This window comes from Panthera uncia, chromosome D1 (genome assembly GCF_023721935.1).
Source record: "Panthera uncia isolate 11264 chromosome D1, Puncia_PCG_1.0, whole genome shotgun sequence".
NCBI lineage: Eukaryota > Metazoa > Chordata > Mammalia > Carnivora > Felidae > Panthera > Panthera uncia.
Genome location: NC_064808.1, coordinates 72,648,219 through 72,660,872, shown reverse-complemented (window position 1 = coordinate 72,660,872; position 12,654 = coordinate 72,648,219). Strand labels below are relative to the sequence as shown.

Genomic DNA, 12,654 nt, shown 5'->3' with positions numbered 1-12,654 from the left:
CACCCAGAGCTGCCTGAGGCTCTCTTGTTGCCCCCTTCTTCCCACCCCTCTTACCCCAGGCTGTCACTTCACTTTCCTAAAAGCCTTCTGGTTGCCCATGGAGCCATTAGATGGTCTCTCTTGGTCCTCAGCCAACAGCTAGAACTTTCCCTCCCTCTTGTATCCAGCATCCAGCTGAGTCTGGAATCAATACCAGGACGCTGGGTGTGAACGGAAGGAGCCTGCTCTTTATTTGCCATTATTTACTTCTGAGCGTGTGCATTCCCACTGCTTTTCCATTCTCGCTGTCTCTCCTCTCTTTTCCTTCCCACTCCTTGGGAACTGGCTCAACCACAATAGGATCGGCTCATCTGCATTTGGCCCTAGAGGACCTGCCAGACTCCGAGGAGGAGGGCAGAGGCGGCGGGCGGGCGGGCGGGAGCCGCACGGCGCTGTGACTGCGCACAGTCGGGCCCGCGCTCGCCGCCTGGAAGCCCATGCCGGGCCGGAGCCGTGCCGGGATTGCTCATGAGGCCTCTGCCGAGCGGGAGTAGGAAGAACCGCGGCATATCCCTGGGGCTCCTCGCCCTCTGCCTGACCGCAGCCTGCTGTCTGCAAAGTAAGCGCGGGGCGGCGGAGGGGGGGGGGGGTGCGGCGGGGCGAGCGCAGCGGGGAGGCTCGGGGCGCGGCGGGGCGGCGGGGCCAGGGGGGCTGCGGAGGACCGCGGGGTGCGCGGGGCGCGGCGGGGGACCGCAGGGCGGCATTCGGGTCCCAGGTGTCGCGGCTGCCGGGCCACAGGCCCTAGCCCACCTTGGGGGCCCCGCCTGGCAGGGGACGCGCTGCTCCCCGGCGGGGCTGGGCGCGTCCCCTAGGGCGCCGATCGCGGCCGGAGGGGACGAGCAAACCGCAGGCTCTCCGGTCCTGGCACCTTGGGCCACTTGGGGGTGCCCGTCCCGGCCCCGCCCGGCGGGGCGTTATCAGAGCCGGAAGCCGGCGGGGAGATAACCGGCTCCGGGCCCGGGCGGCCGCCTCCTCTGCAGTATTTTCTATTTCTTTTTCCTGGAATGACCGGACTGCAGCTGAGGTGTTCCGACCCCAAGGGCACGCGGGCCCCGCCCCCTACTGTGGGGACCCCTCGTCCTCCTCCGGGCTTCCCCGGTCACCAGGACATTCTGTAGGCCTTCCCTAAACGCAGAAGAGCCCACAGCAGACTCTCTTGAAGTAAAGGGGTTCTGGGGGTTTGGGTTTGGGTGTTGGGGCTTGAGGTGGCCCTTGCCACTGTGCACTGAGTGGCGGGCTTTGGGTGACCCTAGAATCTCCCTAGTATGGGGAGTCTGGATGTAAGGCACAGCTGCACAAACTCCCAATGGCACAAACTACAGACTGTAAGTTTTACTTTCTCGTCTAGTCATTAACGTTATTGTCATTCCCATTTTACAGATTAGCTAAGTGAGGTTCAGAGTGACCAGTGCAGGGCCATTGGAGGTGGGAGGGCCAATAGTAAGAGCCAGCTCTTACTAAGCATGGATGCATTCACGATCCCTCAGACTTTACAAGACTTCTGTCCTTGAATCCACAAGGCAACCCTCTTAAGTGCTACTCGATTTCTGTTTCACAAGTGAGGAAAGGAGACACAGAGGTTGCTACTTGCACAAAGTCACCAGCTGTTCCTGGGGAGGGTGGGGTGCCAGGGTTCAAACCCGAGCACTCTAGCACTGCACCCTTACACCTCTCTGACTAGAGCCCAGCTTTGGAGACTGCACATCTCAGAAACTCAGAAAGACTGGGACCTGGCATGCACTTCTGGCTGCCTGTTGAGGGAGAAGTAACAGGTTGTTATTTCTCAGGTAGGTGGGTGTGTTTGGCCTGGCAGTGACCTTTTCAATTGTTTTTCAAGGCTCCAACACATGTTTCCAACCACCATTCTTACACAACAGATGTTCCCAAGACTCAGGCCCCAGCCAATTGCCACAGTGTGTAATTCATTCATTCACTCACTCCTTCAGGGCCCCCTCTGCCTGTAGGAAGCAGGCCTCGGTAGGGAAACCTAGTTCAGAGTCATGCCCTCGGACAAGCAAACAACAGTGCCAGCTTGCAGTGGTGACTCTGGAGAGGCAGGAAGTGCAAACCTTCTGGGAGCCCTGGACGTTCAGAACCCAGACTGGAGAACTGGCCCCACTGAGTCATTCGTGGCCCGGTCCCCAGGAGGACAGAGGAGCGGGCTGAGTCTGGTCTGGGGAGGGAGTGGATAGGCCAGAAGCCACCATGGCTAGAATGGAGCTGTGGGTTCTGCGCTTAGCTGGGGATGGGTGGGAAGGGGCGGGAGAGCCAGTGTAGGGGGAATCTCACCGAAGCTCCCGGAAAGGCCCAGAAACCATTCCAGGACAGGGCCCGTTCATGCTCTGTCTCTCTCTGTCTCAAAAGTAAATAAACGTAAAAAAAAACAAACAAACAAACAAACAAACAAACAAACTTAAAAAAAAAATAAAAAAGAAAGTCTTCCAAATTCCTTCATTTCTGATCTCCACGGGAGATCTGACATACTCCATGCTCGTCTGGGAGGGGGCTGCAGACAGGAGACCCTCTTTTCTCTATTACCACCAGGACCTGAGGACACCTATATGTGACACCCTATTTGCTGTCAGACTTTTTTCTTTAACATGTATGTATGTATGTATGTATGTATGTATAATGGATATACAAGGCATTCAATATTACTGTAGGTGTACAATATATTTTTTTTAGATTTTTTAAATTGTTTTTTAAGTTTATTGATTTCTTTTGAGAGAGAGCAAGAGAGCGAGCAGGGGAGGGGCAGAGAGAAGGAGAGAGAGAGAATCCCAAGCAGGCCCTGCACCATCAGCACAGAACCCGATGTAGGGCTCAAACTCGTGAACCATGAGAGCGTGACTGGAAATGAAACCATGAGTCAGGCGATTAACCGCCTGAGCTATCCAGGTGCCCCTAAGGTGTACAACATATTGATTTGATAATTCTATGTATTGCTCAGTGCTCATCAAGATAAGCGTAGTCATCCTCTGTCACCAACAACATTATTAAAAGATGATTGACTGCGTTCCCTATGCTGTACTTTTCATCTCCGTGACATTTACTTTATAACTGAAAGTTTGTACCTCTTAATCCCGTGTCCCCACCCTCCCAGCCTCCTCCCCTCTGGCATCCACCAGTTCTCTGTATTTAAGGGTATGTTTCTGTTTTTTTGTTCGTTTGTTTTGTTTTTTAGATTCCACATATAAGTGAAATAATACGGTATTTGTCTTATCCATGTCTGACTTATTTCACGTTGCATAATACCCTCTAGGTCCATCCACGTTGTCACAAATGGCAAGATATTCTTTTTTATGGCTGAGTGATATTCCATTGTAGATATATACCACTCCTTCTTTATTCATTCATCTATTGATGACACGTCTGTTGCTTCCATATTTTGGCCGTTGTACAATAATGCTTCAATTAGCATAGGGTTACATATATCTTTTCAAATTAGTGTCTTGGTTTTCTTTGGGTTTTCCAGCAGCGGAAATCCTGGAACCCATGATAGTTTTAATTTTAATCTTTTGAGGAACTTCCATACTGTTTTCCACAGTGGCTGCACCAGTTTTCGTCCCCACCAACAATGCATGAGGGCTTCCTTTTGTCCACATCCTCACCAACATTGGTTTTTTTCTTGTCTTTCTGATACTAGCTATTCTGACCTGTGCAAAGTGATATCTCACTGTGGTTTTGATTTTCATTTCCCTGATGATTAGTGATGTTGAGCATCTTCTCACGTGTCTGTTGGACACCTGTATGTCTTCCTTGGAAAAACAGTTATTCAGATCTTCTGCCCATTTTTTAATCAGGTTGTTTGGGTTTTTTGGTGTTGAATCGTATAAGTTCTTTATATATTTTGGACACTAATCCCTTGGCAGATATACCACTGCAAGTATCTTCAATAGTTGCCCTTTTGTTTTGTTGATGGTTTCCTTTGTAGAGCAAAAGGTTTTTATTTTGGTGTAGTCCTGAGTCTTTATTTTTGCTTTTGTTTCCCTTGCCTGAGGAGACGTATCTTTTTCTAGATATGCAACATTTTTCTATGTTGCGAAGACTGATATTCAAGAGATTACTGCCTCTGTTTTCATTTAGAGGTTTTATGCTTTCAGGTCTCACGTTTATGTCTTTAATCCATTCGAGTTCATTTTTGTGTATGGTGTAGGCAGGTGGTCCAGTTTTATTCTTTTGCATGTAGCTGTCCAGTTTTCCCGAAACCATTTGTTGAAGAGACAAGTATTCTCTCATGTACTCTTGCTTCCTTTGTTGTAAGTTAATTGACCATATAATCTTGGATTTATTTCTGGTCTTTGTATTCTGTTCTGTTGATCTCTGTGCCTGTTTCTGTGCTAATACCATACTGTTTTGATTATTATAGTTATAGTTACAGTATATCTTAAAGTTCAGGGTTATGATATGCTCAGCTTTGTTTTTCTTTCTAAAGATTGTGTGGTTATTTGGGGTCTTTGTGGTTCCATACAAATTTTAGGATTCTTTGTTCCAGTTCTGTGAAAAATGCTGTTGGCATTTTGATAGGGATTGCATTAAATCTGTAGATTGCTTTGGGTCATATGGATTAATGGTAATAAGAATTAATGATATTAATTCTTCTCATCCATGAGCGTGGTATTTCTTTCCATTTGTTTGTGTTGTCCTCAATTTCTTTCATCAATGCAGTTTTTCATCAGTGTTCTTTCATCAGTATAGTTTTCAGAGTTTAGGTCTTTCCCCTCCTTGGTTAAATTTATTCGTAGGTATTTTATTCTTGTTGGTGCTAGTGTAAATGGAATCGTCTTCATAATTTCTTTATCTGCTGCTATTAGTGTGTAGAAATGCAACAGATTTTTGCATATTAATTTTGTATTCTGCAACTCTACTGAATTCATTTATCAGTTTGAATAGTTTTTTGGTGGAGGCTTTAGGATTTTCTATATATAGTATCATGTCATCTGCAAATAGTGGCAATTTTACTTCTTTCTTACCAGTATGGAGCCTTTTAAAATCTTTGTCTTGTCCACTTGCTGCAGCTAGGATTTCCAGGACTATGTTGAATCAAAGTGGTGAGAGTGGACATCCTTGTCTTGTTCCTGATCTTAGAGGAAACACTTTCAGTTTTTCACCCTTGAATATGATGTAAGCTGTGGGTTTTTCATAGATTTCCTTTGCTATGTTGAGGTATGTTTCCTCTAGACCTACTTTATTGAGGGTTTTCATCATGAACAGGTGTTGTACTTTGTCTAATGCTTTTTCTGCATCTATTAAACTAATCATATGGTTTTTACCCTTCCTCTTATTAATGTGATGTATCATCTTGAATGATTTACAAATGTTGAACCACCTGGATCTTTATATTAATCTCACTTGATCATGGTGAATGACTTTATTGCTGTGTTGTTGAATTCTGTTTACTCATATTTTGCTGAGGATTTTTGCGTCTTTGTTCATCAGAGATACTGGCCTGTAGTTTTCTCCCTTTTTATAGTGTCTTTGGTTTGGGTATCAGGGTAATGCTGGCCTCATGGAATCCATTAAGAAGTTTTACTTCGTCTATTTTTGGAATAGTTTGAAAAGAATAGGTATTAAGTCTTCTTTAAATGAGTCAGAGAATTCACCTGTGTAGCCATCCGGTCCTGGACTTTTGTTTGTTGAGAGTTTTTTTATTATTGATTCAATTTTAATACTAGTAATTGATTAGTCCAGATTTTCCTGAATCAGTTGTGGAAGGGTGTATACTTCCAGGGATCTACCTACGCCTTCTAGGTTGTCCAATTTGTTGGCATATAAATTTTCCCAATATTCTCTTATAATTCTTTATATTTCTGTGATGTTCGTTGTCATTTCTTCTGCTTCATTTCTGATTTGATTCATTAGAGTCTTCTCTCTTTATTTTCTTGATGAGTCTGGCTGTAAAGGTTGGTCAATTCTATCTTTTCAAAGAACCAGCGCTTGGTTTCATTGATTTTTTTTTTTCCTACTGTTTTTTCTGCCTCCTTCATTTATTTCCGCTGTAATCGTTATTATTTCCTTCTTTCCACTGGTTTTGGGCTTTGTTCTTCTTTTTCTGACTCCATTATGGGTAAGGTTAGGTTGTTTATTTGAGATTTGTTTTGTTTCCTGAGGTAGACCTGTTGCCATAAACTTCCCTCTTAGAACTGCTTTGCTGTGTCCCAGTGATTTTGGATGGTTGTATTTTCATTTTCACTTGTCTCCATGTATTTTCGTCTTTTCTTTGATTTCTTTATTGAGTTGTTTAGAAGCATGTTGTTTAGCCTCCATGAGTTTGTGTGTTTTCCAGTTGTTCTCTTGTAATTGATTTTCAGTTTCATTGGTTGTGGTTGGAAAAGATGCTTGATAGGATTTCAATCTTGTTAAATTTATTAAGACGTGTTTTGTGACCTAACATGTGATCTATCCTGGAAGATGTTCCATATGCACTTGGAAGAATATGTAGTCTGTTGTTTTGAGATGGAAAGTTCTGTACATATCTGTTAGTCTATCTGGTCTAATGTGTTTGTTGCTCAAAGCCATTATTTTCTAGTTGATTTTCTGTCTGGATGATCTACCCATTGACGTATGTGCTGTGTTAAAGTCCCCTACTATTATTGTATTATGTCAGTTTCTTCCTTTATGCCTGAAAATCATTGCTGTATGTATTTAGGAACTCTGTGTTGGGTCCATAAATATTTACAATTGTTATGTCCTCTTGTTGGATTGATACATTTATCATTATGTAGTGCCCTTTTTTGTGTCTTGCTACAGTCTTCATGGTTTTTTTAATTTATTTTTTCTATTTTATTATTTAAAAAAATTTTTTTTAATGTTTTTATGTATTTTTGAGACTGAGAGAGACAGAGTATAAGCAGGGGAGGGGCAGAGAGAGAGGGAGACACAGAATCGGAAGCAGGCTCCAGGCTCTGAGCTGTCAGCACAGAGCCCAACCTGGGGCTCAAACTCACAGACTGTGAGATCGTGACCTGAGCTGAAGTCCGACACTTAACTGACTGAGCCACCCAGGCTCCCCTTCGTTTATTTTGTTAAGTTTATTTATTTATTTATTTAGAGAGAGAGAGAGAGAGAGAGAGAGAGGGAGAGAGAGATGGAGAGGGGCAGAAAGAGAGGGACAGGGAGAGAATCCCAAGCAGGCTCCACACTGTCAGCACAGAGCCAGATGCAAGGCTTGATCTCACAAACCATGAGATCATGACGAGAGCCAAAATCAAGAGTCAGATACTTAACTGATTGAGCCACCCATGCACCCCGTTACAGTCTTCATTTTAAAGCCTATTATGTCTGATGGAAGTATTGCTACCTTGGCTTTTTTTTTCTCTTCTCATTTGCATAGTATATGTTTTCCCAGCCCTTCACTTCAATTGGTATGTGTCTTTAGGTCTCAAGTGAGTCTCTGGTTGGCAGCATATAGATGGGTATTTTTTTTAATCCATTCAGTCACCCTATGTTTTTGATTGGAGCGTTTAGTTCATTTACATTTGAAGCAATTATTGATAGGTAGGTACTTAATGCCATTTTGTTCATTGTTTTCTGGTTGTTTTTGTGGTTCTCTGCTCCTTTCTTCTCTTGTTTTCTGGCCTTGTGGTCTGATAGTTTTCTTCAGTGTTGTGCTTGGATTTCTTTCTCTTTGGTTTTTGCACACCTATTATAGATTTTTGATTTGTGGTTACCATTGGGTTCAAATATAACATCTTATATGTATAGTGGTCTGTATTAAGTTAATGATCACTTAAGTTGGAACACATTCTAAAAGCACTAATGTGTCCTGTATATGATATCATATTTTGCATGTTTTTATGTTGCCTATCCCGTGACTAATTTTTGTAGATATAATTGATTTTCCTACTTTTGCACGTTAGTCTCCATTCTGACTTTGTAACTGGTTAATCTACTACTTTACTATATGTTTGCTTTTACTTGTGAAATTCTTTCTCTTTCATAATTTTCTTACTTCTAGTTACGGCCTTTTCTTTCCCTTTAGCATTCCCTTAGCATTTAGCAAATGTTAAAGAATTCCCTTTAACATTTCTGGTAAGCCTGGGTGAGTGGTGATGAACTCCTTTAACTTTTGTTTCCTGGGAAACTCTCCTTCTATTCTGAAGGATTACCTTGCCTGGTAGGGCATTTTTGGTTGTAGTTTTTCCCTTTTAGCACTTTGAATATGAATATATCATGCCACTTCTGGCCTATAAAATTTCTGCTGAGAAATCAGTCAATAGCCTTATGGAGTTTTTCCTGTATGTAACTGTTGGCTTTTCTCTTGCTGGTTTTTTTTTTTTTTTTAAGTTTATTTATTTTGTGAGAGACAGACCCCACTAGTCGGGGAGGGGCAGAAAGAGAGGGAGACAGAGAATCCCAAGCAGGCTCTGCACTGTCAGCACGAGCCCAATGTGGGGCTCAAACCCATGAAACCTGGAGATCATGACCTGATCTGAAATCAAGAGTTGGATGCTTAACTGTCTGACTCACCGAGGTGCCCTGGTCTCCTGCTGCTTTTCAAATTAAAGGTTCAATTCTCTTTCGTCATCATCATCGTTTTAATGATTGTGTGCCTTGGTGTGAACCTCCTAGGGTTAATCTTGTTAGGGGCTCTCTGTGCTTTCTGAATCAGCAAGTCTGTTTCCTTCCCCAGATTAGGGTTTTTCAGCTGTTATTTCTTCAATTTTTTAAATTATTTATTTAAAAAAATTTTTTTAATGTTTATTCATTTTTTGATAGAGACAGAGCGTGAGTAGGGGAGGGGCAGAGAGAGAGGGAGACACAGAATCTGAAGCAAGCTCCAGGCTTTGAACTGACAGCACAGAGCCCGACGCGGGGCTCAAACTCACGGACCATGAGATCATCCTAAGCCGAAGTCGGACACCTAACCAACTGAGCCACCCAGACACCCCTCTTCATTTTTTTTTAATTTTTTTATTTTTGAGAGAGAGAGAGAGAGAGAGAGAGAGAGAGAATGAGCAGGGGAGGGGCAGAGAGAGAGGGAGACACAGAATCCAAAGCAGGCTCCAGGCTCCGAGCTGTCAGCACAGAGCTGGACATGAGGCTTAAACCCACAGACCGCGAGATCATGAGTTGAGCCGAAGTCTGACACTTAACAAACTGAGCCATCCAGGCACCCCTGAGAGGAGTCTTCTGCCCTCTTCTCTCCCTCTTCTCCTTCTGGGATCCTTACAATGCACATGTTATTACACCTGATGATTTCACAGAGTTCCCTTAACCTATTCTCATTTTTTACTATTCTTTTTCCTTTTTGCTGCTCAGCTTGGTTGCTTTTCATTACTCTGTCTGCTGTTAGACTCTTAAAAAATATATTTTAATATATCTCAAGTCAGGACACATCAATATCAAATTGATTGCTTTGCTCTAACTCCGTTGGCCTGGACGGAAGTTGAGCCCTTCCTGAGAGGATGTGTGTTGCTTCTGTCAGTCACCAGGAGACTTCTTATCTGGGGAGTAGGAAAGACTTCATGGAGAAGGTGAGGCTGAGTCTTGAAATATGAGTCGTGTATACCACAGGATGAGATGGAGTAGACAATTCTAGCGATACAGCAGGCACTCAAAAAATAGGTGCCCGGTTCCTTCTCGGGCCTGGCCCAGAAGGGTCCAGACATGCTAAACAAGGGGAGGGGAAGTGTGCTGCTGCCTTACCCTGCATCTACCAGGATCTTAGCGGAAACCCCACTCCGAGACCCTGCTGACACTGCGCCTCCTTGGTCCAGTGCATTCGTGAGCCTGGTCTGCCCGCACCTGCGTTTTCCCTGGACAGGAAAGTATTTACTTATCCAGCAGTAAATGGGGGTAGGAGAGAGGCCAGGTTGGCAAGTTCAAAGTTAGAAAATGATTTTCTCCCGTAACTGGGAAGGCCCCAGTCAGCCTTGTGGGCAAAGAAGAAATAGCACATTGGACCGTAAAGGGAGCACTGGACGTTCCTTGTTCGAGTGTGCTTCAGGAAGCACATTGCCCTTTCCTCCTGCTGAGTTGCACCCTGGGGACAGCTATGGCCTGTGCCGTGCAGACCCCAGAGGAGCCTGGCTGCTCTGGGACTTCCTGAGGAATCCTTAGCTGGCAGAAAAGGAAGAGCCCGGAGAGCTGGTCCCAGTCCCAGCGCTGGCTGTAAACCCTGTACCCATGCAAGTCCCCGTCCTCTCTGAGTGCACAGGGCAGTGAGCTTGGTGGTTCTCAGCCAAGGCTGCACATTAGAACCCCGTGGGGGGCTTGTAAGACCTACAGATGGCTACACCCTACTCTAGAGAGTCAAACTGGTATCTCCAAGGGCAGGAGCCAGTACCGCTGTGTTCTGATTTTAAGTTCCTTAGGTGATCCTAATGTGTGACCAGGCAGTGCTCCTGGACTAGGCCATTTCTATGTCCCCTCCATGAGTCTCATCCCACGGAAACAGTCAGGAAGCGTACATGTCTCTCCTACCTTCTGGTCTCAGAACACCCACCATTGTGTAGCGGAGCCTCACTTATGTCTTATTTGTGGTTTTTATCCTGACCAACCTATAGATACTTTCCCACCAGGCTTAGGTCAGGAAGACAAGGCTGCCTAGCTTGGAAGTCGGGTTTGCTCAATAGTTCCTGAGTACCCACGGTGTGAGAGGCCAGGACACTCAGCAGGGGGGGAAGGCATGGCCTTGGGCAGAGCAGGGGCGGGGAGGGCGCGGTGAGTCACATCCTAGCCTGATGATTGGATGTTAGGTGCCCTGGGGCCACAGAGAAAGGGATTTACCTGGCTTGTTTGGATTTGGGAAGAGGCTTCTAGAAGCGGAAACCAGGGAAGACCAAGTAGGAGGTAGCCAGGTGAGCAAGGAGGGAGGCAGTTCTGAGTAACAGGAATTAAGAAGCACAGACCCAGCATTGCCCTCTTTCCTCCCTTTGCACCAATAGCAGGTGACCATTCTTTGGTTAAACCAGGTCTTCCAACACTTGGCCAATTTCTTCCTATGCAATCTTGTAAGTTCTGTAAAAGTTAAAGAAACAGAGTTTGGGAAGGCTCTGGCTCTGGATCATAGGTTAAGCGTGCTGGAATAGTTCCTCTGATAGACCCTTACACTAGTGCCAGAGAATTGGGAGGGAGATGTGGGTCCCTTGGCCCCAGGCAGTGACCAAGGGACCTCACGTGAGACTTCTCGATTTGCCCTTTTCTACCAATGTACCATTCGCTGCCCCGGGCTCACTAGGGGAATAGATCACATTCCTTTTGGAAGCCAATGCCCAGAAGCAGAAGCGCAGGCTTGATCTTTCCTGTCGCCATCAACCAAGCCTTCTATATACCTTGGGATGGGATTTCAGGGGTTCTTGAACCACAGCTTATTCCTTCATGTCGAGGAGACCATGGATTCAACGTGACAGCCCCAGCCTGAACGAGCCTGAACACGTGTTACACGTCACTGGGCCCTGGCCATTCGGACCTCAGCACATGCTGGGCGCTCACCTGCTCCTTCCGGCAGGGAGGTGGGCAGTCAGTCCCCTGACATGAACGCAAGGCAGGCTGGGAACTATGTTACAGGAGCCCGGGGGGGCCCTGGTGGAGGAGGCACCTTGAGTGAGCACACACCTGAGATAGGGGAGGGGAGAGTCTGAGCTGAGAACGAGGGGAGAAAGGCCCAGAGGGGAGAGGTCTGTAGTCTGGTGAACTAGAATTGGGTGGTGAGGAGTCTTGAGGGATGGGGATGGAAAAGAAAGTTGAGAGCAGATTACTGAGGACTTTCAGCGCCAGGGGAGACACAAGCAGGTGTGTGGTCTAGAAGATCACTCCAGCCGACCGAAGAGAAGAAAAGGCAGTCTCTCCTGAGTTTTTATACTTGCTAATAACAGTGACAAGACAACGATATGTGTGGCTGTTTATTGAGTACCTGCTTTGTGCCAGGTACTGCAAACAGCAGGCTTCCACTCACCTTCACATAATCCTGCAAATAGGTGCTGTTGGCTATTGGCCCCCATTATACAGATGAAGAAACTGAGGCTCAGAGAGGTTGAGGAGCTTGCCTAAAGGTACTCATTCCGCTAGGTGCTTATGGAAAGCCCACAGTGCCAGGCATTGTGATGCGCCCTGGGGACTCAACAGTGAAGAAAATGGATCTGCCCGCCCCACCACCAAGTTCGTAGTTGACAGCTGATCGAGGAGGATGAGCCATTAATCACGAGGAAATACCACACTGGGATAAGTGTGTTGATAGGAACAGGGAGCTATGGGAACACAGAGCTGGGCCCCCTAACCTAGAGTGGAGCGATCAGGGAAGGCTTCCTGGAAGAAGTGATGTGTAAAATCTACAGGGTGAAGAGGAATCGGCCCCTCAGTGCCTCTGAAGGGGGAACTTTGTACCCTAACTGTGGTACCCAGTCATGAGTGTGCCTAAATCCTTTGATTGCTCTATACCTTGCTTCCAAGGGCCTTCAGGCATCCTATAAATACCTCTCAAAGCACCATTGGGAAGTCACCCCACTTCATTTCTTCCTTAGTCCTCCTGTTCCACACATATTAACTGTGGAGTTACCTGAGAACCCCACTTTCCAGTTCCCCGGGCTGGACACTGGCCCAGGCCCGACCATAAGTCCTGTAGCCCCACTGTGCCGACAGCGAACCCTGCGGCACCCTGCCCCCCTCCCCCAC

The 12,654-nt window shown here is 45.9% G+C and overlaps 1 protein-coding gene across 1 annotated transcript in view; it reads left to right on the top strand.

The window, feature by feature from the left end:
• The first annotated feature begins 507 nt into the window (after positions 1-507).
• The window catches only part of VSTM5 (V-set and transmembrane domain containing 5), a 29,656-nt gene continuing 17,509 nt past the window's right edge, over positions 508-12,654 (top strand). Inside the window, exon 1 of the mRNA XM_049653747.1 lies at positions 508-598. Coding sequence (XP_049509704.1) covers positions 508-598 — 91 coding nt within the window. The remainder of the gene's footprint in view (positions 599-12,654) is intronic.